General features: G+C 38.7%; 1 protein-coding gene across 2 annotated transcripts; it reads left to right on the top strand.

The window, feature by feature from the left end:
* The first annotated feature begins 2,428 nt into the window (after positions 1-2,428).
* Positions 2,429-18,085, top strand: METTL22 (methyltransferase 22, Kin17 lysine). 2 transcript variants are annotated; one of them, XM_072608662.1, is made up of 11 exons: positions 2,429-2,668; positions 4,907-5,073; positions 6,162-6,539; positions 7,514-7,554; positions 7,639-7,783; positions 10,079-10,150; positions 10,485-10,538; positions 11,421-11,501; positions 13,055-13,157; positions 14,423-14,591; positions 17,958-18,085. In XM_072608662.1, exons 2-11 carry the CDS (start codon positions 4,938-4,940, stop codon positions 17,991-17,993), a joined length of 1,215 nt encoding a protein of 404 aa, XP_072464763.1. In that variant the 5' UTR covers positions 2,429-2,668; positions 4,907-4,937; the 3' UTR covers positions 17,994-18,085. The 2 variants fall into 2 exon arrangements, with proteins under 2 accessions (XP_072464763.1, XP_072464772.1); XM_072608671.1 differs by lacking the exon at positions 2,429-2,668 and adding an exon at positions 2,910-3,473.
* The last annotated feature ends 7,450 nt before the right edge of the window (positions 18,086-25,535 follow it).

A 25,535-nucleotide genomic window follows, 5' to 3' on the forward strand; every position in this document is an offset into this window, starting at 1 on the left:
ATCAAGGCAGCTGAATAAGTTAATGAACTTGTAGGGCAGGGTATTTTTAGGGACAAAAACATGTATACTGAAATCCCCAATTATGAATAGGGAGGGAGACTGTGAGCCAGGTACTAGTTCCTTAAAATGGGAAGGAGAATGTCCTAGATATCAGTAGATGATGGCAACATAGAAATGGTGATATAGATGAATGGAAAGAACTTCAAATAAGTGAAAGTGATAGAGGGGGTGTCTGGAGTACAATAAAAAACAAAATAAGCCTCCTTTTCCTCCTCCTTGCCCATTGTTGTAGGAAACAAAAGGTTTGTGACTGTGGGTTCCAGAGATATAGTGTTTTCTGGAGACAGTCAAGTTCCCCAGATTCCTAGAAGATGGAATTAACATGAGAGACCTAGGATGAAAGAGAATAGGTTAACAATGGAGCGACATCACAGAACGGCACAATAGGAGGAAAGTTAAATTTATGAATTGTAGAAGGACAAGTTTCATGGTGTAGATAGGGATGAGAGTTAAAGGAGAGGGAGTAGAGGGGAAAATGTTCAGTTCAGTGTACAAATACTCTGAACTATAGGAATAAGGAAGAGCAGAAGGTAGGAATTTGGAGCCCTCACTATTTAGGTTCCTGTAAAAACTGTGCATGGCTTCCAGTAGGGCAATGCAGCATCAGGTTTGGGTTAGTCAATCATCAACCTGGACCTCTATCCTTTTCTATAAATGGGGAGGTTGAGCTATGTGACTTGAGGACTCTATAAAGTCCTAATCTTCCAAATGGTATCTATCATTAAAAAGCAAAGCTTTTATTAAAATAATGAGATAATTAACATACATGAAACAACTCAGAAGCAATGCAAAGGACAGTAGAGTTCAGTACCGAATGGAAGTCTGGTTTAATGCAAAGGCAAGAGGTTAGAGGAACTGGGCCAGTCTCCTTATCCACATAATGTGGAGACCAAACTAGAATATATCTTGGATTCCTTCCAGCTCTTTCAGACTCTGATTCTAATGAGGAAGGTAAAACAATCAGTTTTTAGACATGTCCTCTGTGGGACAGCCCTTCTTTAGCAACACGTTGGCTTGCAGAAATAACAAGAGATAGGAAAGAGAAAACTGAACTTGGCATTTGGAAAACCAGTTCAAAGTACTCTTGCTGGTGTCGTGGAGTCATTTTTCAGTCATGTCTAACTCTGTGACTCCGTTTGAGATTTTCTTGGGAAAGATATTGGAGTGGTTTACCATTTCTTTGTCCAGCTCATTTTACGGATGAGGAAAAGAGGCATACAAGATTAATGACTAGTTCAGGGTAAAGTATCTGAGGCTGCATTTGAACTCAGATCTTCCTGACTCCAGGCTCTATGTACATGCCACTTAGCTGCCCCAAAGTGTTATAGAATTAATAACAAAACAAACCTCACCCCCACCCCCACCCCGAGGCAGGATACAATTAGGATAAAATGTATACATTGCTAGAAGATGTTTCTGTTTAACTGTTACAGTTACAAGGTAGGGAGGGGCTGAATAGGTACTTTGTTGTTTTAATCTCCTATCAACATTCCCTTTCTGTTACAGATAACCCTGGCTTGGGGCCAAGCCTTACAGCCTGCCTCTGCTAGCTAGAGGCAGTTAAGCCAATCCTAGGGTTTTACCCTCAGGTCCATCTACAGACCTACCCACCCACCCCTCCTGAATGTATAGGACAACTGTGGGAATCCTGGACCTTGAATAAAATGCCTCATTTATTTACTGACCATCCAGTCGGTTTGAGTTTCTGCGTACTTGACACGGGAAGGATTTGCTTGTTGGCACCCGCTCCCCATGACTATGATGTGAAGACAAAATAAGGGATGAAGGCAGGAGCATGGGGGCACAGACTCAGAACCTTAGGTGACTTTCACAGCCCTCCAGTACTATTGCCCCACTTTACAAATGAGAGAACAGAGTCCAGAGAAGTTAAGTGACTGGGCCATGGACACTGACACGTTAGCGTTAGAGAACAGATGTGAAATCAAGCAGTCCTGAGGTCAAGACCAAAAAGGGAAGAAAGGAAAAGAAATTTTAAAAGGGGGAGGGGAAAGAATGGGGGGAGAGAAAGAAGAAAAGGAAATAAAGGAAAGTTAAGGAAAGAAAAGGAAAAAAGAGAAAGGGACAAAAGTGAAAAGGAAAACGAGAAAAGAAGTGAAAAAGGAAAGGAAGAGAAAGAAGAGGCAGAAAGAAAAAGAAGGAAAGGAAAAGGGAAGGAGAGAAGCAGCGGCAGGTGCTCCGTGCCAGCTCCGCCAGCCCCGGAGCCTCTTCTGCTCTCCCCTCCCCCCGTCCTGCCTCCGTCCGGAGCGGAGCGGGCTGGGGGAGGGGCGGGGGCTCCTCCAGGGACAGACGCGTTTGACAGCTACGTTCTCCTCAGGACCCTGGTCCTGGGCCTGGACCGGGGATAGGCACAGGTGGCCGAGCGCGCTCCCGAGCTCTCCTCTCTTCTCGGGCGCGGGGCGGGCACGCGCTCCCGTCCATAGCGCCCCCTGGCGGTCCTTGCAGGAGCGCTCCCAGGCTGGAGGAGAGAAACGCCGTGGCCGCGCGCGCCGAACATGGCGGCCGGGGAGGCGGCGGCTCAGGCTTCCCCCGACTAGTGGGCTGGAGGGTGGGCGGGTCCCCTCGGACTCAGCCTCGCCCCGGCGGCCGGGTAAGCCTCCCCCTCTCCAGTCGACACCTAGGGAGGGGCGCGTCCCCCGGGGGGCACGGAACATCGGGGGCGCGCCGGGGGAAAGGCTTGGGCAAGCCCTGGGTAGGCCTGGGACTGGGAGCTGCGGGGTCGGAGGGGAGACGGCGTGCGCGTGCGCGCGCATGCCTGGTGCTTCCTCGGGGGGTCTCGGGGGTCCCGGCAGTTAGGCGGGCGCGTGCACGTGGTGTCGGGGGCGGGGCGGAAACCGCGGTTGGGCTTGTCTACGACTGGGTATAGGGGTGCTCCGCGTGTCCCCCTATGGGTCCGCAGTCCTGCCTTTGACCCCACTCCCCCCACCCTCCTCACCCCGGTGCCCCGCGTCCTCGTCCATTCATTCCTTTACTTAACCAACGTGTGCTCAGGCCCCTCGTGTTCCAGACTCTTTACAAAAATAAGAAACGCCCCCAGAAAAGAACTGGGAGCAGCGTAGGGGGCAGGGCTCGGTCCGCTGGGCTCGCCAGCCTCCGCCTGGTAGCGGCCCCTGGCGTTGTCCGGCCCGCAAAGCAGGCTTCTGTGTGTGTGCGTGTACGTATATATGTATACACGCGTGTAGACACACATAGTGTGTGCATAGATACATATATACACGCGCGTATGTGTATAGATACATATATACATACATACACAAAAGGTTCCTAACAGGGCTGCCCAAAAGGCTCCTTTCCAATAATAGGCTCCTTCTCAGTTTTACTGGAGGTTTTCCAGGAGAGATTGGGTAGTTCTGTGTCAGTCATTCAGTAGAAGGGATCCTTGCTTCAAAATGCAGGTGGGTCTGGCTCCATGACCTCCCCCAGCCCCAGGTATCTTCCACCTTTTTGACTCCAGCTTTTTGAAATTTAGGTCGTTCCACTTGGGTGGGAAGGAGACTTGGAAGTGAGAAGGGACCTTCCAAGTTCTGTAAAACAATAATGGTTTGCACATTGTGCCAGAACAACTCTGCTTGTGTGGAAGGTAGTAGAAGTATTATTCATTCACATTTGACACATGAGAAAACAGCTGAGGAAGAAGGAAAGTGCCTTTCCCAAGGACACACTTACTAACTGGGAAAGCTGCTTACTTAAACTTGAAATCCAGGTCTTGGAAACAAGCCACCTTGCTTCTCTTGAGATGGAAAATTATAAGCATGGTGTTGTCTTAGACTCCCTTTCTTTCCCCTGCCCCCTTAGAAGAATACGGGGATCTTTGCAGTTTACAAAGTGCTTTACCAAGTTTCTACAATCTGAAATGTAGATATTTATAAGAAAAAGAGCTCTGTGTTCTGTCACCAGCTACATGGGCTAAAGGATAAATAAAAACATATGCAACCACCTCAGCTCTTCTTCCCTCCCACCCCCTTAAAAAAAAGAAAAAGAGTACTTTTATCAGAGTTGTTCACAGGCACTGTCACAATTTTGCCTTTTCCCTTTTTGCATCTGGCAGGGGAGGAGGAGTAAAAGAAGGATCTGAGTAAGATACCTAAACTGAATCATTGGTTTAAAGGGATTAGATTCCAAGAAACCAGATGGATCCCTGGCTGTGTTGTGTCTCAAGTAGTAACATTTCTTGCATATGGTTTGTGTTATATACCTTTCCTATGATTAAATACTCTTATTAGACATGTTGTATAGGCTTGCCTTGTACAAAATATATGATCTCAGTCATCTTATCACAAAATAGATTCTAATCCCTTTATGCCCATAATAGTCTAATTTGCTTTATGTTTATTTATATACCTGTCTTAATACCACCATCTAATTGTAATGTCTTTGAAGGCTAGGACCTTGTTCTAGTTAGCTTTGAAATCTCCAGTGCCTACCATTGTGTACTACACAAAGTTTTTTAGATGGGACCTGTGATTTCACTGGTCTGGGGAACTTCTAATAAGGAAACTCCCTCTTCCAGTGTTCTGTAATTTATAATCGTAAAATAGTTGCCCAGGATGCTAAGATTAAATTACTCATCCAGGGTCAAACCCATGTGTCAAAGGCAGAATTCTTGAAACTAGGTCTTTCAGACTCTCAGGCTAACTGACTAACAACCACTATTCTACACCTCTCTGTTTGTTTGTCTCACATGATGAATTCTTAATAAATGCTTTTTGAGAAAACCTAAACCAAATCAAGGACATATTTCTAAGTGTCTTTTGATAAGTATTGAATGGGTAATGAAACATTTTCATTTGCAACAGTCTTTCATTAAGGGCTTTTCTTTTCATTCTAGATGCTCTTACACAAATTAATAGCAACACTGCATGATGGTGGACCTGGAAGAAGAGGAAGTTATGGAAGAAATTACATTTAAAAGTGACACTGTGCTATCTGATGTACATCTAAATATCCCAAACAGAAGACACCTCATGGTGCGACTGAATGCTGTTGGCCAACCTGGTAAGGACAGAAGGTTCACGGCAGAATTCCTGATCTCAGGGGTTTGATTTCCCAGCTCATCCCCAAGAATGCAATCATATATCCTACTCTTAACAGAGATTGGGAGAAAGGAAAGAACGTGGAGTTGTTGCATCAGCAACACAATGAGTTCTTCACTGCTGTGGTAGAAGTATGATGCAATGGAAAAAACCCAGGACTGAGTATCAGGACTCAAATCCCAGCTCTTCTCCTTATGACTTGAGTGACCTTGTCACTTAATCCCTCCAGGCCTTAGCTTTCCTATCTGGAAGATTCTTGGATTGGAGTAAATGACTTCTGAGATCCCTTATCATTCATTGTCTTTGGAGATAAAGAACTACTGGCCACTGCCTGCTATGTAATTACCCTTCATTTAAATATTGAAATACTAGATTTAGGTTTTTCTTAACCTTTTCTCTCAGATAGCTCCTTAGAACTTTGCTCAAAGAGTTTAAAGTTCTAACCTTTAACAACCATCCCATGGCTATCATCCAAATCACAGAAGTTCTTAACCCAGGATCCATGGACCCCCAGGAAGTGCTAGGCTTTACCAGACTATAAACAGGTCCATGACCAAGGTTAAGAATCTCTGATCTAAAGCCTCTGTGAATTTCCAGCCCTCTTTGGCTGTGGAGCCTTAAATTGTACAAGGTCTTCATAAAGCTTTAACTAGCATAGAATATAATTTGAGCATTGCCTTGAGGTTCCCGTATGCTATATTCCTGTGTGTGCATGTTGTTATCATGCTTTATGGAGAGATGTGTTCAGTGATATACTCTTGAACTTAGTCTTCTGAAATTTCCTCCATTAAGTAGGTCCTATTTTATTTGGTTTTGGCTAAATAAATCTCAATTTTTGACTACCAAATTGTTAAGGGTTTAGTCAATGCTGAACTTATCCTCCAAGTTATCTACCCCATCAGGTGAACCCTGTGGGTATGCATGCTGTTATTCCAGGCTTTCTATTTTATACTATATCAAACTAAACTTTCGGATATCTTAGTAAAGAAGTTAGCACTTTCCTAGAGAGAGATCTTCCTGCCTCATATTTGTGTCTGTTTTGTCTTTCAGTTTTTCTGTCACAGTTCAAACTTCTGTGGAACAGAGATTCTTGGCAAGATACCCAAGTTAAGGGTAAAAAACCAAAAGATGTTCATATAAAAAATACTGTACATGATGACAGAAGTATTCAGGACTCCTGTGGCAAGAATAGCAATGGTGTAGATTTTCTGAACAAGAATGAAAGTCAAACTTGCCCTTGTATGAGAATAGAAGCTCTATTAGATAATGATGGTGACTTGGACGTGGTAAGAAGACCACAGGTTTCCTCTGAGACAAAACAAAAAGAGCCATCAAGAAATAAGATACATCCTAAAATTCTAACCCAAGGAGCACAAAATTACAGCAATGAAGAGCAAGAAAATATCCACCACAGTACGGTTAAAATAGGTAAATATGCAGGAATTGTCCATTGACAAATTGTGTCTGTGTCTTCTGTAAGATTGTAAAGACATTATCCAGTATGTTACTCACATCCCCTTTGCAAGGACCCATTTGATAAATTTCTACTAACTGGTTATGTGACTTTAGGCAAGTCACTTTACTTTCTTGAGCCTTGGTACCCAGAAAAATGAGGTACTATTGATACAAATAGGGCTGTTAACTGGCTTGGGGTGAAAGGTGATGTCGTATTTGGGACCATGGCAAGATATATTGGTGGAGATGTCCAATAATTAATTAGGTGGAATTGAAGATTCTGAGAGAAGTCAAGACTGGAGGTGAAGATTTAGAAGACCTCTGCATGAAGAGAATAGAAAGCAGGGCATTTTACTGGTATTCCTTCAATAAAGCCTAGTGAATTAAAAGTCTAAAAAAATCAAGTGTGGGAAAAAATGTTAAAACCTGTGCCTCTAGTGTTCTGACTATTATGCTTCTGAATTAAAAGTTTCAAGTCTCTCTGAAAGAGTGTGTTCTATTAAAAATAAATGCGTGCTTAGTTGCTTTACCAACCAATCACAAATTCATCTAACCTAAGTTGCTAATGGCCAATAGTTTGGGGGTATAGGTTCAGAGGAGGGGTGCTATTTAGTTTTAAAATCACCCTTGCATCAGGTACCAGTTGCCTTTTTTGTTAGCACAGTAATAAGCCCAGAATATGTCCACTTTTAAAATTCAGAGTTGTTATTCTTGCCTGCTGGGTACTTATCTTGTGAATGAAGAACAAAAAAAAAAATTAACTTTTTAAAATCAAGACTGTTTTTCTCCTTAGAATTAGATTTGTTCACCTATTCCTTTCAAAGAACATATGATCATTTTTCAAAATTGTAATTTAAATATGACTGTAACCTCTCCTAGGCTGCTATGGTTCAGTTCAGTACTCATTTCACTGTGAGTGTTTTTGTTTTGGTTTCTCCTTCTGCCAGAGCACACCATGGCCACCCCTCTGGAAGATGTTGGCAAACAGGTAGGTGTGTTCTTTTGTTGTTTACCTTTAGCATCTTAGAACTTTCCTTAAAGCCTGAGGCTGTGTTTTACTTGTGCCCTGAAGGTGTGGCGAGGAGCTTTCCTTCTAGCTGACTACATCCTGTTCCAATGTGACCTGTTCAAAAGTTGTACTGTGCTTGAGCTTGGGGCTGGCACCGGGATTGCAAGCATCATCGCAGCAACGGTTGCTAAGACTGTTTACTGCACAGGTACTTTGTGTCTCCATTATTTGAGTTAAAATAGCAGTATTCTTAGTGTGTACACAAACTGAAAATTGAAAGCAAGCAGCTATAGATTGTTCTTCTTTATTAACCCTGGCTCTATCTCTCCCCTCCCCCTTACCCATTCCCTCAACTTGATTTTGATCTCTTTTGTCAAAATGACCCTGAAGCTTTGGATCAAAACCAGACAGAACCAGGGCTCTTTTAGGACGGTGGGGAGTCTGTGCTCCTATCACTCAGCTGGTAGGAACCAGCTGAGAAAGGAGAGAAGTGCCAGAGAAGTGGAGGGGCAGCAGTAGGAGGGAGAAAGGGATACACACATTTCCTTACCAAAGGGAGAAACATGGGAAAAGATCTTAAAATCATGCAACCCTTTACTAGCAAATCCTTTAACAAAATTTGGGTTAATCATAGTTGGAAGTCTATGATGAACAGTTAATATATACTAGCCTCTCTTTCCCAGTTTTCTGTAAATAACAAATATTCACTTCCAAAGAATTAGCTTAGTGGAACCATAATCTTGAGACAGCTATTCAAGATGATTGCATTTAATTTTTTTTTTCACCACATATTATTACTAAACAGGCAGAATTTTCAGGTATTTCAGACTCTCTTAAGAAAGTGTTTCTGGGCCTCTTCCAAGTGAGTCATGGCATTTTTGAGCTGGAAGGGATGTAGCAATCATCTTATTAAATATCATTTTATAGTAACTTACCCAAAGTCACGCAGTTATTTAATGACTGTGCTGGGTATAGGACCCAGTTCTCCTGACTCTTACTCACAGCCTCAATATGTTGCTTTTAACATAAAAAAGGACTGACATTTTTCCTACCTAAATTTTTGTGTTTTGGAATCTCCAGTAATAAAAGAGAATTGTTTGGATCATTAGTCATCTTGAACTTTCTAACACAGTGGGGTGAGTGGGATGACAGGTCTAGAAAGAGTAATTTGGCTACCTGAACTCTTTCCCTGCTGCAGACACTTGCCAACTCAACACCTTGAAAGAGTATTCTCTTTCTTGTTTGTATTGAGGAACCAAAATATTTTATTTTTTTCCTGGGACATTTAAATTAAAAATTAAGCAAATTACTGTTTTGTAAAGAATCATTCTTTAGGAAATGTGTCACTTAAAATAGCGGACATAATTATTTGACAAAAGAATTTTTTAAATCTTGTAACCAGATGCAACAAACATATACTAATTTCAAGTTTATTAATTTTGATTTTGGTTTTCTGAAGTGAGAGCGTGTGATTATACAATATTCCCTGCCCAAATTAATCACAGCTTTGAATAGGTCATATTTTCTGTAATTCAGAATGGCAGTAAGAGGAATATTCTTTGAAATTCCTGACTCTACAAACATTGTGTTAAAATTCTTGTAACTATTTACCACGGCTCAATATCGCCTAATAAACAGCATGTCAAAAAGGTTCTGTATATTATTTAGGAGAATGATTCATTTCCAAGTTAAACCCTTTTTCCAGTCTTTTCGTAGCAAACTTTGAGAATCCTAATGAGCCCACTACAGCTTGCTATTCCTAATTTCTTATATACTATACAGAAGACAACTTCTTAATCTTTCCTATGTTTGTCATAGTGTCATAAAACACATCAGATCACATGATTGATTTTCCTTATCAAAAGCAGAAGAATTATAGAAGTAGCATTGATTTCTTGTACACATTATTAAAAGCACTGAAATGTATTTTTCTGCATACATGAAAAAGATTCTTTATTTTTCATGTGCATCAGATACAATATAGTTTCAACTGAAAATTACTCCAAAAAAACCCAACTGTATCCTCATTAGGTCAGTATGATTGCAGCAGAAGTAAGTTCTTATTGAAACAAATGAGAAAGACTGTGTCACAGAACAGACTGAGACTTTCAAGTATGAAGGATGGGAAGGGCTAATGTAGAGTTTTAAATGAATATTTTCATTTGATCTGTGACGAAATAACAGCTATCCTCACTTGATGAACTCAAAATCTTTTAAGCTCTCTTTAGTATAGTACCATGACAGTTTTTCATTACGCTTAGAAAAACCAAGAATCACAATTAAGGTTGTTGAGTTTTCTCTTCTGATTTCAGAAACAAGATAGATTGGAGAACTTTTTCTGTACCTTCAGTGCCCCTTCCCTATATAAACATAAGATGGTCTTCTCCGATCATTTTATTTTATTCCTATCTTTAATATTAAGACTCTCCCCAAATTAAAGCATTAAAATATAAAATGTTATCATTTCTCATACTGAAAAATGCTTGCAAACATGCACTTTCAGATGTGGGTGAAGATCTCCTTACTATGTGCGAGCGGAATGTTGTCCTAAACAGGAACCTGACTACAACAGAAGGTAAAATTTGTTTGATATTTTGCACTTGTGTGAGAAGGTTTTTTTAAATCTGTTTTTTTGTTTGATTTTGTTTATTGGTAAAATGAAATCACACCATTCAGACTGTTTTTCATAGTAGAAAAAAATCTTTATACAGTCATTGTAGATGCTAGATTTCAACTTTCTTTGGTGTATTCTACCAGCTAAGTGGAAAAGAGATATTTTTCCCAGTTATTAGATTCAAATTTCTTCAGCTCATGGTGTTTCAGGAAGATTTTTTTCTGTATATATTGTGTTCCCCTCTCCCAACTTTTAATATGTAATTTGGGTTTGTTTGGGGTTTTTTGCCCAATAGGAGGCACAATTAAAGTTAAAGAACTGGATTGGCTGAAAGACGACTTGTGCACTGGTAAGTTTGCTTCCTGATTATGTTAAATATTTGTTTCAGACTTTTGAACTGACAGCTCTTCCTTAATATAGTACCAAGTCATTTACTTTGAAATTATTCCTGTTTTTCTCTTTTATCTTTTTTGTTAAAAGGAAAGGCTGTTTTGGAGGAAAGGGGGAGGAAGAGATACATTGGGAAATGGATGTGATATAAAAGTAAGATATTAAAAAAAAAAGAGAAGCATTTGAAAAAAAAGAAGTTATTCCTGAATAAGCAATCAGAGGCTCTGCTATAGTTTAAAATAATCGTCATCTTTGCTCGATATAATAAAGATAAATGTGGGAACAAGGTGACTGAGAGAGACAAGCGATTGCCATAGTCCACAATTTGGAGGTGAACATCAAGAGCTGAAAGGGATCCAGACTTAATCACATTTATCTCCCCCTTGTGGTATCACCATGCTCTTCATATTGTAGTTACTTGGTAGCTGTTGGATTAGTGAATAAACCTTACCCAGTAGTTATATTTTACAAATGAGAAAGCTGAGAGCTGGAAGGATTAAATGATTTACCCAAGATTATATAGATATTTAAGAGAAGGACCAGGGCTAGAATGCAGTGCTCCTGACTTCCTTGTCCATTAGAGCTTCCTCTCTGTTAAGAGTTAGAGATATTTGGCGGTGGATGGCTTTTCTAAAGTACCTTCAGGACTGATTTCAAATATAGACTTCTCAGCCTCTACTCACTTCAGAATGAGCAGATTTCCTTTGTGGGTCCTTGCTGCTACTTTTTTTTTTTTTGTCCTCTTTTGCTAGAGAACTTGATTTATATTTTTGATGGTAAAGTGTAAGATTGGGGAAGTTGAAATCACCATTCTGTCTTCCTTTTTTCCTTTTTTTGGTAGATCCTCAAGTTCCTTTCAGTTGGTCTGAAGAAGAAATTTCTAACTTATATGCTCATACTACCATCATAATGGCAGCTGATGGTAAGGAAACATTGCTTCATACAGAGGATGTTTTCATATGCTTAGTGTAATGTGGCTCCTTGTACTTGGTTTTCCAAATTACAGAGGTACTTCCAGGATTGATCATTACAGCATCAGACAGTTCTGTAGCTCAGGGAGGTACTAGTTCAGTTCTAAAGACTGTGTTTCTTTAAAGAAGTGCTCTTAATCACTTTTTTCCTGTTTTATTTTTTTCCCTTCATTTTCATTTTCAATTTTCACTTCTATAAGATTTTGAGTTCTAAATTTTCCCCCCTTTTCTTCCCATTCTCTTCCCCAAAACATGCAATCTGATGTAAGCTATAGGTGTGCAGTCATATTAAATATAATTCCATAGTAATCATGTTGTAAAAAATTAGAACCAAAGGGAAAAACCTCAAGAAGGAAGAAACAACCAAAAAAGAGAAAATAGTAGGCTTTGATTTGCATTCAGACTCCACAGTTCTTTCTCTGGATGTGGATAGCATTTTCCATCATGAGTCTTTTGGAATTGTCTTAGACCACTGCATTGCTGAGAAGAGCCAAGTCTCTTAAAGTTGGTCATGGTACAATATTGCTGTTACTGTGTACAATATTCTCCTGGTTCTGCTCAGCATCAGTTCATGTAAATCTTTCCAGATTTTTCTGAAGTCTGCCTGCTCATCATTTCTAATGGAACAATAGTATTCCATTACATTCATATACCATAGCTTCGTCAGCCATTCCCCAATTGATGGACTTCCCCATAGTTTCTAATTCTTGGCCACTTCAAAAAAGATCTGCTATAAATAGTTTTGTATATGTGAGTCCTTTCCCAATTTTTACGATCTCTTTGGGATACAGTTCTAGAAGCAATATTGCTGAGTATGCATATTTTTTGTAGCCCTTTGGGCATAGTTCCAAATTGCTCTCCAGAATGGTTGGATCAGCTCACAGCTCCACCAACAATGAATTAGTGTTCCAGCTCTCTCACATCTTCTCCAACATTTATCATTTTCCTGTTTCATCATGTTAGCCAATTTGATAGGTGTAGTGTGTACCTCAGAGTTGTTTTAATTTGCATTTCTTTAATCAATAGTGATGTAGAGCATTTTTTCATGTGGCTATCTTTTGACCATTTATCAGTTGGGGATCTAAATTACTAGCATACTATTTTCACTGAATTTTTTTCATTTTTTTTTTTTGTTCCTTTTGGTCTATTTCTTCTTTCACAACTGTGACTATTATGGAAATATGATTTATATGATTGCACATATATAACCTATATCAAACTGTTTACCAGTTAGGAAGAGGGGAGGGGAGGGAGAAAAATTTGGAACTCAAAATCTTGTAAAAAAAATGAATGCTAAAACTAATCTTTACACATAATTGGGAAAAAAAGAAAGTATAAAAAAAAGAAAAATATACAAAAAATTCCACATATTATTTTCAAACTAAAAAAAGACTGTATATTTCCTTTTTTTATGGGAACCGTTTTTATACACTATTCATAGGTACTCTAAGAAGCATGAGAATTTTCAAGTGGTAATATACTGTTTTTATTCATTTTTTTGCAGTTTTTTATGATGATGACATCACAGATGCTTTATTTAAAACACTCTACAGAATTACTCACAATTTGAAAAATGCTTGTACAATCTACTTGTCAATAGAGAAAAGGTATGTTTGGCCTCACATTTTGTGTGTACTACAGTGATGGCATGTAAGTTTTTTCATGTCAGGCAAAATTTACTTTTAAACCTTTTAAATCTCTCTTTTTCTCTGCCTCCATCGAAACAGACACACACACTCATGTGAGTGTATGTATGTATGTATGTATGTATCTGTGCCTGTGTGTATATATATGAATTCTGTAAGGGACAATATAATTCTATGGAGTTCCGTTGTCTGGGTTCCTAATTCTTAGCATAGGAAAGAACAAATAAGGTGTGTACATCAGAGATACAAATGAAAGACTCTAGAAATAAATATATATAACTGGCTGCACTTTTCCCCCATCAAGTGAACTTTAAAATGTTTCTCTTTACTCCTTAGCATCACTGTGTTTTCCCCTTGGGTGTTTGAAGTGCAACTACATTACTTCCGTTTTCAGACTGAACTGTGCCTGCAAGGCCTCTGCTGTTTGGGGCCTGGTGCCTGAGGAAGTAATCTCACAGGTGCTGATTTCCATTGGTGCTGATACACACGGTGTGGTGCTGCACAGACAGAACAGTTGCCTTTGTATATTTCCAAATGATAGAGTAATTTCACTAGTGTGAAAAATGGCCCAGGCTTTGGTTTGAGACCTGCGTCATAGAGACAAGAATAGAAAACTGTGCTTAAATGGTTCTAATAGAACATGCACATTTTTTCTTTTTCTTCCAAATTTTTTTAGAAGATTGTTGCTCATTGTGTATCCATGCTTGTTGTCTTTTAATTTTTCCCAGAGCTCTTCACCTAGTAAGCATTTTAATAAAGGTTTGATGAATTTGGATTTTACCAAGCAAAGAGAGTCCTCAGATGGCATTTGAACCTACTTGATTTTACAGAGATAGCCATAGAATTATTAGCCCAGAATTGAAGTGTACTGTGACCCAGCCCAGAAATCAGAAAGAAAGAGGACCAGGAATAATGAAATCATAACTAGCCTGAAACAGATTTTAAATTCCTGTCTAAATGGGGAGCTTTAATTTCAGCCTTTCAACTCTGGTTATTTTCAAAAATATGGAACTTACGAGGCTGATTTCCTCTAATCCCAAAGATAGTCAGGGGAAACAAAAAGGATAGAAGCGTATGAAGACACTGATATTCAAGCTGATATGTGTATGGGGTAGCATCAAATGGTTAGGGAAGGGAAGTTGGCAATATCTCAAGTATTTTGTAATGAGGAAAAGCATGACTTGAGAAATTCCTGAATGTAACACATGGTTCTTTGTTTTTTCCAGACTAAACTTCACGCTTAGACATTTGGACATTACATGTGAAGCTTACAATCATTTTCGATTTTCCCTAAATGATCTAGAGAAACTTAGAGATGGAAAAATGAAGTTTATTGTAGAGCCAATTGAAGCTACGTTCCCCCAGTTCCTTGTTTATGAACGTATAGAGCAGTTGGTAAGTGCCATTCATTTAGTAAACTAGCAGTAATGTGCTGAGTTAATTGCTTTGCCACTAAGCTGTTTAGTCAGCAAAAAAAGAAAAAACTTGAATGTGCCAAAAAACTCCAAACTGAAACTTTTAATTACTGTACTTTAAGAAAGTGGTTTTTTTTTTCTCTACATTGATAGTAGCACCCAGGGACTAGGGTGTAAAAATTATGAAGTATGCAGATGTCATGGTTGGCATTTCCTCCTCCCTTCTATCCCTTTCAGCTCTGTTCTCCTTTTTGTCAGCTTCTCCTCCACCTTCCCAGGGACGCTATACAGTTGTTTGTTTACCCTTCTGAACACCCCAAGGCTCACTAGTGTAGCTGAGGTCTTCTATGACATCATCACAACCTCCAGATGTGAAAAATGATCTGCATATTAATGCTTTCTCCCTTGCTGTCTTTAAAAGACTAATCTGATAATTAGCCCTGAGTATATTCTTAAGTATTATTTTTTAACATAATAATACCTTCAGAGCTTTAACCTAAAAGAGTAACTTATAATTTGAATTTCAGTTTTCTAGGAAGGCTGGTAACTGAAATTTCTAGAGTTAACAGTGATTTCTTAACCACCACATCTGATAAATTTTTTTCAATCCTCATCCTTCTGATCATCTCTTCTGCATTTAATGCTGTTGACTATCCTTTCCTCCTACTCTCTTGTCTCTGGGATTTCATGACATTAATCTCTCCTAGTTTTTCCCCTATATGTCTGATCACTTTTCAGTTTCCTTTGCTAGTTCATTAGGAACCAGGACATCTAGATCATGTCTCCTAAATGTGTGTGTGTTCGTCCTTCATTGCCAAAGAAGACCACGCCATCAGAGAAATGATGACATGACTTGCACTTGACTTTGTTTTGAGTGAGGGAGGGCTATGCAGGTCACCAGCCTTACTTCTCCTCCAGAGCCGTCTGAATCCAGTGACCAGATAGGCATCAGGATGACTGGAGATGACCCAGGATGAGGCAATAGAGGTTAAGTGACTGGCCCAAGGTCATACAGCTAGTGAGTATCAAGTGTCTGAGGTGAGATTTGAACTCAGGTCCTCCTGACTCCTACACTGGTGCTCTATCCACTGCACCACCTAGCTGCCCCTTCTCTTAAATGTGAATGTTTCCTAAAGCTCTGTACTAGACTCCCCTGCCCCCTTCTCTCTCCACCTTCTCAGTGATCTCTTCAGCTCACATGAATTTGATTGTCATTTCCAAGCAGATTGTTCCCACATTTATATATCCAACCCTATTCTCTCCTCTAAGCATCATTCCAACATCACTAGTTGCCTATTGGATATACTGGATATATACATACATTGGGTATACTGGGGAATAATTAGTAATAGCAACAGATAGGCACAATAGATAGAGTGCCAAGCCTGGAGTCAGGAAGATGAGAGTTCAAATCTGGCCTCAGACACTTAGTAGCTATGTGACCCTGGGCAAGTCACTTAACCCTGATTGCCTCAGTTTCCTCATCTATAAAGTGAGGTAGAAAAGGAAATGACAAACCATTCCAATATCTTTGCCAAGAAAACCCCAAATGGAGTCACAAGTCATTTATAACTGAAAGCAATCAAACAAAACAACTGGAAACATTTTAAATTCAACGTGTGTAAAACAGAACTCATTTTCATTCTCCCATTCCCAACTCATCCTTCTTCCAAACATTCCTATTTCTTTTGAAGGAACCACCATCCTTCCAGGTTCCTAGATTCACAATCTCAACCGTATCAATTTCTCTCTCTTTCTCACCTCATATATCCAGAAAACTGACCAATCTTTCCATTTCTTTATCCAGTCCTCATCACCTAGGTTATTTAAACTGGTTTCCCCAAATCAAATCTCTTTTCACTTTAATCTACCCTCCATGCTACTGCCAAAGTGATTTTCCAAATGTAAACTTGGATCTGACCATATCTAACCTTACTCATTCATCTACAGTGGCTCTCTCTTGCCCCTAGAATCAACACACAACGCTCCATCTTCTTTCATTGCCTTTCTGCTATCCTCCATGCCTCACTTCATAGAATCCCTGTTTGACTTCAAGATGCAGCCCCAATACCATCTTCTACATGAAGCCCTTCCTGACCACCCCTCTCCCCTCAAGCTAGTGTTTTCCTTTCAAACTGCCTTGTGTTTAACTACTTTGTATTTATTTGCACTTATTCTTTTTATGTCTGTTATTTGATCATGCTATAAAGATAGCTTTCTACCCACCTACACTGAGGTTAGCCCAAGTGACACACTTGTAAACACAAATGCTACTTTACTACATTGTCTTTTCTAATACCTACTTTTATAATGTACGTTCGTTCATTCATTGAAAAGTATGTATTGGACACTCATTATGTATTTAATGCTATTACAAGAAACAGAGGAAATAGTTGCCAAGTTTTACTATTGTCTTAAAGGGGAGAAATTTTTCTTCCATCAAAAATGTTCAGTCCCATCATAAGAGTAGGAAACTGGTGACATTTTCCCTTAAAAAAAAAAAAAAAGAACTGACCTTTCAAGTGTTATCAGCATTATTTAGGGGTGCTCCATGTTTGAATAATACATCTGGGCAACATTTGAATCAAAACTAAATCGGCATGAATTTTTTTTTGCAGCAAGTGTTTATAAATTATGTATGTCACTTAAATCAACCTTCCCTGTTTTATTAAAAGAGTGTTACTGATCTGTATAGTAACAATGCATTATGCACCTTTATAGATGGATAACCTGCTCAAATGTTACATGAATATTATATGAAAATAAACATGTTTATGTATTTATTTTAAGATAGGCACATCTTCCTGTTGACAAGCTCAGGTATAGAAGTTGAGATCATTTGATGTTTCTACTTTACAGTGTTTCTCTAAATTAAAAAGTTTAATATTTGGATGTACTAAGCGTATCTCTATCAAATGAATTTTTTAAAGAGAAAATGGTGTGCTGTTTTGCATTCTTCATCTGCAGGCTTTAAGGGTAACAGTGTATAACAAAAGAAAAACTGTCTACAAAATTCATCAGCCATAGTACATTGTGCTTAAGAACCCTTAAAATGGAGAAATTGTGATGACACTCATTTTGGCATTTTTAATTGTTTGAATCCCAAATGTCTTTTTATATTGTAAGAGTATTATAGATTCAACTTTTCTTTCTACAGTTAGATGAAAGTATCTCAGAATAACAAAGAAATTCTCCAATTCCTAAAACAATCTTTATGTTACTGGCAGAGTTATTGTGGTTTACATAAGGTTTAAAAGTCTCTTATGCTAGTGACTTCCCTTTATTAAACTGATCTTTTCATCATAGTGACCAGAATTCACTTTTAAAATATGCTCTCCCCTTGCAGGAACTCTGGAAAATTGTTGCTGCACCAGTAAGTTGATCTGTCATGTGAACCGGCTGAAAATATTCCTCTAAGTTGGTTTATACAGTTCTTTCTAAACTGTATCTTCAATAAAATCAAAAGCTACCAAACTCTTTTGCTTTAGTTTTTATAATTAAAAATGGTTATCGTGCCTGATGCAGTCTAAGCATTTTTAAATTTTTGTGATGTTTTTCTGCTGTATAACACTATTCCATATAACCTTGAGAGCATTATCTCTTGTGTAAGTTGAATGAGAACTATTTGTCACCATCTTTACTTGTCATTTGTGAAGCCTTCTGAAGGCATTGAGTCCTACCTTTATCCAGTTGAGAAAATTCTTTTACCTCCTACCTCTTTCTAGCTCAGGTACTATTACCATGCACTTTAGTGGTGGCTAGACCTGGGGAGTATGGGGGGGACCTGCAGCCTCAAGGCCACATGTGGCCTTCTAGATCCTTGGGTGTGGCCTTTTGACTGAGTGCAAGTTTCGCAGAATAAATCTTTTTATTAAGGGTATTTGTTCTGTAAAGTTTGGATTCAGTCAGAGGGCTGCACTAGAGGGCCACATGTGGCCTTGAGGCTGCAGGTTCCCCAACCCTGGACCAGGCTAATTATAGGCTGATACTAGTGAGTTTTTTTCAGTATTGCTGCTTTTGTGCTTGCCTTGTTAACGGTTTGTGTGTAATTTGCAATAATCAACACTAAAGACTCATTTGCCCCTATTATTTTATATTCTCTCTGTCACAAATCATTAATATGTTCAGGACTTGGAGCACACAAGTCTGACTCCGTGCCACTGCATTACTGCTTCTGGTCAAGAAGCAAAAGCCATTGTCAGAATTTCTCTTTCTTCTTCTTTTTAAAACTTTAGGGTGATTTGTGAGTAAAATCAGATAATATTCTTCATCTTTTGAAGCAGACACCAAAGTTGCTCACTCCTTTGTACTGTGTTTATCTGACCATTACTCTTAATCTAAACTGCCGAGTTTGTTTCCTATTACTCCAACCTAATTCCTGTTGCATCTGTGTATATGTCTAATCTGATATACAGACATGCATGTACACGCATGTATTGGATATAAGTGTTTGGGGCTATAATGTCTTCTGATGCTGGACTCGTTTTTTTTCCTTTTTTTTTTTTTTTTGAAGTAACTCCAAGCCTTAGGCCCTTGATAATGAGGGTATCTCCGTTGGCTCAAGATAGTATTGCCAACTGACTAATATTCAGCTTGACGTGTGTGTGTGTTCATGTATGTGTTCATGTGTGTTCATCCTTCATTGCTGAAGAAGACCATGCCATCACAGAAATGATGACACAATTTGCACTTGACTTTGAGTGTGGGAGGGCTATGCAGGTCACCAGCCTCACTTCTCCTCCAGAGCCATCTGAATCCAGTGACCAGATAGTCATCAGGATGACTGGAGATGACCCAGGATGAGGCAGTTGGGGTTAAGTGACTTGCCCAAGGTCACACAGCTAGTGAATGTCAAGTGTCTGAGGTGAGATTTGAACTCAGGTCCTCCTGACTCCTGCACTGGTGCTCTATCCACTGCACCACCTAGGTGCCCCTAGCTTGACTAGTATTTTATCACAGAAACTAGATAATTCTAACTGATGTGTCATCAGATGGCCAGGTTTTCTTATTTTTTTGATTTTAGTAACTCTTATTACCAACCACTGGATGTTCTTTATCCCTAAACCTGTCATCACTTCTCAGTGAATGGCAAGAGAATCACAGGGGATGAACATGCTTCCTTCTCCTACAAGCTCAATATGTTCTTTACATATATACTGCTTACTCCCAAGCAGTACACAAATACCTAGCAAATCTCTGTCTCTTTGTGCCTGTGTCTCAGTGAAGTAACAGACCTTTCTCACTCCCCTATGTATCTGTATCCTTATCAAATTGTTACTAAAGTATTCATATCCTTTTTTCTACTACAAATTCATAAAATGTATTTCTGCCTAACTTTTGAATCTGTACCAAGTGAGCAGGACCTGACAGGCCACAGACAGTTCTTACATTGCAAGTTTCCTTAAAGAGATCATTTACTGAAATACTTATCTTTAATTAAGGAAGGTGGCAGATCACGAAAGAGTAGCTGTGGATGGTACTGAAATTAATGTTCAGAATGGCAATCTGAGCTTCAACCGGATATGCCACCTTGTTATATTTCAGTGCTAACACTGACATTTTCACAGCCTTGCTAGGTACATGCCTATAAATGTAATTTACACAGAGCCATAGAATTGTCAAGGCATTCACCTGATGCATTAGTGTAGACTCAGGTTTTATGTGTAAACAACTCAGATTGAATGTTTCTTTTAAATGGGGCCAGGAATTAATCTTGATATCACTGTAATTCAAAACATCATCAGATTCCCACTCCTTGGAGTCTAAATGTGATGTTATCACTCTGCTTTACAACTTAATTCTGGATTCCTCAGTTTAATGGAGCTTAAGCTGCTTTGCACCAATATTTTGAAACATCCAGACCCTCTGAACGTTGTGATAGTTAATTAATTGGGCCAGTGGCTCATTTGTAGTGTGTTCTAACATTTAAGAAATGTTAGATGTGGAAAGATGTGGTTTCATCAGTCTGCCATAGCTTGTATTGAAGAAGCCCTGTACTTACAAAAAGCTTTGATCTGAAGGTTTTAGTTTTTAGGATCTGTGAGTCTGAAATGTCTTATGAAGAATCAAGGTAGAAAATGCAGCTCTGGGAAGGCAGGGCCCGTGTATAATTCACTGGGAATTTGTTTCTTGAAAACAGCCTTCAAAACAAGGAATGAGTTTGACCAGTATTGATGATACATGAAATGGGACACATTGCTTTTATTTCTCAGGGCAACAGGTAAAATAGCCTTGATTACATTGAAATTTCAGTTTTGCACTAACAAGGGCTAGTGCTTCCCTTGTAAATCAAGAACCTAAGTTGAAGTTTGGGCCTTACTGAATTAGCTTTCAGGTAATAGAATGTTTTTATTTGAACATGCAGATTAGATTAGTAGGGTTTAATTTCAGTTTCAGTTTTTCATACAGCAAAATCTTGATTGACCAGATTTCAGCTACCTATCTTCATTTTCCCCACTCAGACTTTCAACCCCAGCACCCAGAATGTGTTTCTAGCAGAGAGAGACAGATTACAAAAAGAATAAATGTGTCAAGGTTTTATCAAAAAAAAAAATAAATTTAAAAGTTTCTGAGAATCATCAGCCCAGTCTGCTATATACAACTTTTGTTCATAGTATAGCCTTCCCATGCCTTATCTTGGCATGAAGGTGCTCTCGCCTTTGAGCTCAAATTTTGACAGGTGGTCCTACTAAACTGGAATGGACGTAAGTATGGAACGAGCATCACATCACCATCAAAGAACCTACCTCAAATAGTAAAGCAGTTGAGCACACAGTAATATTTTTAGTCAGAACAACTTAAAGCCATGTCTTTAAGTGAGGACAAGTTGTGCTGTGTATTGGTAAAGGAAATTATCCAGAGAAATAACAATTTCTTGAAGCATTGTATCATATGGTGCTTTCATATGCGTTCTCATTTTTCTTTACGATCCCTGTGAAGATCATACAATATAAATTCAATTAATACAACCCTCTTTGTCCATCCTCCTACTTTTTCCTTCCCCTATTCCTTAAGCATTACAATTCATTTCAGTTCAACAATTATATTGAATTAATAAGTGTTGCTTAAGGAAATAAAGAGCTACTTAACTTGAAGGATATTCAGTACTTATTTCTGGACCATGATAATGTAATAAAAATGACAATACTACCTAAATTAATTTGCAAATTTAATGCTGTATCAAACTATCAGTAGGATATTTTAGAAAGCCTGATTGATAATATTTGAAAGTGTAAAAGATCTAGAATCACAAGGGAAACAATGAAAAAATTAAGAGTCAAGTGGAGATACCACTTCCACTGCTAAAAGCAGAAATCAAAACTCTGTAGCAACAAATTTTTAAACATGGCCTAGGTAGAAATTTGTTTTGCTTGACTCTGCATAGGTTTTGTTTTTCCCTTTCAATGGGGCAAGGGAAGGAGAAAAATAAATGCTTGTTAATTGAAAAAAATATTTTTAAAAGAACTATGTGGTAATGATTTTTAATATCATTTGAACAGACCAGATAAGAAAGAATCAGAAACAATTGAACTCCAGTCAGCAAACATTAAGTCTCTACTACATGTCAAGTGCTGAAGATTCAAAAAGAAAATAATGCTTGCCTTAATGGAACTTTTATTCAATTGAGAGTAGGGGGAGCAGGGGCGGGGGGCATAGAACACAGCATATGTACAGATACATATGTACAAGGTAATTTTTAAAAGGCTAAAGCCCTAAATGGAGAGAACAATGACTTCACTGTAGAACTGACAACCAACTTGTGTGTTGAAGGAAAGTAAGGATTCCAATGTATTCCCAAAATGGAGTACCACTTCTATAAAGGCAGGAGATGCCATATTGTGTTAAGGGACTAGCTAGCTGTCCTGTTTGGCAGGAACAGAGTATAAAAAGGGAGAATGTCTGCAATAAAACTAGAAAGGTAGATGAAGAACCAGACTGTAGAAGACCACAAATACCAACCTCAGGTTTTTGTATTTTATCCTAAAAGCAATAGAAAACCATCAAACCTTTTTTGAGTGAGAGACTGAGATGCTCAGATTTCTGTTCCTAGGCTGTTAACTGAGCAGATGTGTGAAGCAAGGATTGGAAGGGGAATGACTTTAGAAGGAGGGAGGCCAATTTGAAAGCACTTGCAATAGTCCAGGGAAGGGACAATGAAGGCCCAAGAAAAGGTAGAGGCAAGAGAATGGATGCAGTAGATGTTTTGGAAGTGGAGTCAATAAGACTTGGCAATTGATTGGATATAGAGGGAAAAATTAAGGGTGACTCCAAAGTTGTGAAACTGGGTAAATGGAAGAATGGTGTTTCCCTTGATAGAAATGGGAAAGTTTAAATTATTGTGGGATGGTCTACAATAATTGCAGTTAATCAAAGTTTTTTGTATCATGACAGGCAACCTTTATGAAAGAAGTTGAATTTAAAATATCTACCACCACCACTCAAAAAATACCATAAAACACTTCAGGAAAGACTCTAAATTTAGTTTAACTACACAAATAATTTTGAGAAGTACCAAATTTCCATCCCTCTAGACTGGCATCTGGAAGAAATTTTCTAAAGATTTTGTTGTTGTTAACATGACTTTGCATCTGTCAACTTTGATCTCCAAAACTAAAATTTGGAACAATTAAAATCAGAGGAATAGTTCTAGAAGGTAGAGAAAGAATTGGTACTCACTAATAGTCCCTAGTATTGTAGAAAATTCTGTTCAGTTCTGATTGAAGCTCAAGTGTAGCATAAAATGGGAGGATTCTAGAACTGTATGTACATGTGCATAGATATATGTGGCTGTACATACATGTGTGTACACACATGTATATATGTGTGTATATATGTATATATTGCTGTGTAGGTCCATAAATTGGGAATTAGGGGTGACTAGACTAGAGAGAATATTTTTAAGCATTTTAATAGCTAATATTCATATAATGCTTTCATATATCACTTCACTGACCTCCCCACAACAACCCTCTGAGGGAGGGGCTATTACAGATGAAAAAACTAAGACTGACCACTATGATGCCTAATTGCCCCGTATTTCATTCTGCTTTATGCTTGTCTGAAAATAGATAGAAATACCATAGCAAATTTGACCTTCGTCTTTACATTAAACAAGCTTATAGAGCACTGATGTAACCAGTACAGCCACTCTAGTGTGTGACTTCCCACCAGCTGACCCTCAGCACCACTGCCTTTGGACGTCAAATGCTGCATAGAGCTAGAGCAGAGCTGGACCTGGGGGTCAGAGAGCCAAGGTTCGAATTCCATCTGTCATATACTAAATGTATGGCCTGGAGCACTCATTTTCCTCATCTCTAAAGTGAGTGGGTTGAACTTGATGACCTCTAGAGCCCCCTCCAGCTCTAAGTCTTAGGACCCTTATATTAAATTGCAGCCTCTTATCCTATGACAAATAAACACCTCCTAGAGAGTCCCAGGACAAAATTCAATTCCCTTAAACCATTGACTGGTTAGTTAATTGTTTCCCCTACCATGTTGAATCATACTCTTGTCAATGTAAGACAAGAGTAGACTGAAGAAGGGGTTGGAATGATCGTCTCCTAGAGGGAAATCTTGAATCTAAGGTGAATACTCAGTAGCTGGGATCTATGACAGGTGTGCTGGAGCCAAACCCTACCTCTCACCAAGGTTCAGTTGTCAGTGTGAGCATTTACCGTGGAAATCAGCAAATGCTACTAGTCTTGGCTTGATTTATTGTTTTGTTGGTTGTCTAGATTTAAGAAAGTGATAGAAAATATTAATGCAGATTCAACTTGAAAGTATGTCCTACATACATTTTTCTGGGAGAGCAGACTGCTAAACATTTACCAGCACACCCCTGAGAACCGTACAATAACAATGAAGTAACATCTCCATGAACAGGATTTTTAAGGAATGAGAAATGGTGGTCAATACTTTTATAAACCTTGTCCTTACCGCACCCCCAACCTCTCTTTGGAACTCATGTATTCTAAAGAATTCTTTTCTTCCCCTAACACATAGTATCATTGCTGATAAAAGACAAATTTTGTTCTTTTAAATCAATTAACAAGCATTTATTAAGTCCTTACTACATACTACTACACTGTGCTAATGCTGGGACACAAAATTTTAAAAGTCTTTGTCCTGAAAGAACTTACATTCTAAGGGAGCAGATATGTATATACATAGGTACATACAAAATAGATTCTTAAACTGGGGTCCATGAACTTGCTTCTTTTAAAAATATTTTAATAACTATTTCAATATAATTGGTATTCCTTGTAATACTCTCTATATTTTTTTTTATCTATTTAAAAACATTATTCTGAGAAGGAGTCCATGGTCTTCCCTAGACTGCCAAAGGTTTCATGACACAAAAAAAGAAGCAGCTGGGGAGGTTGGCAAAGACCTCCTGCAGAAGGTTGCATTTGAAATGAGTCCTGAAGGAAGCCAGGCATGGAGGAAAGAGATGGAATTTTGTGTTAGAAAAAGAACCAGCTAGTCAGTTTGGTAGGAGCAAAAAATACAAATGGTAGTGGGGAGTAATATGCAATAAGACTGGAAAGGTAAATGTGACCTAGACTATAGAGGACTACGAACGCCAAGCTGCTGAGAATTGTGTATTTTATCCTAAGAACAACAGGCATCCACTGACTATTTTTGAGTAAGAAAGTAACCTGGTCAGATTTGTGTTCTAAGGATTTTGATCTACCCTTAGATGTATAAAAGATAAGGATGTATAAGGATATTCATGTCCCCTTAGATGGGTAAAGGACGGCTTGGAAGGGGAAAAACTGGAAGGGCAGAGGTCAGTTTGAAAGCTACTACAATAGTCCAGGTAAGAGATTAGGAAGGCCCAAGATTCTCAGAGGCACAAGTGAGTGAGGAAAACATTCCAGATATGTGTGACAGCCAGGACAAAGCCACAGGGGCAGTATATTGC

Source organism: Notamacropus eugenii, chromosome 1 (assembly GCF_028372415.1).
Source record: "Notamacropus eugenii isolate mMacEug1 chromosome 1, mMacEug1.pri_v2, whole genome shotgun sequence".
Classification (NCBI taxonomy): Eukaryota; Metazoa; Chordata; class Mammalia; order Diprotodontia; family Macropodidae; genus Notamacropus; species Notamacropus eugenii.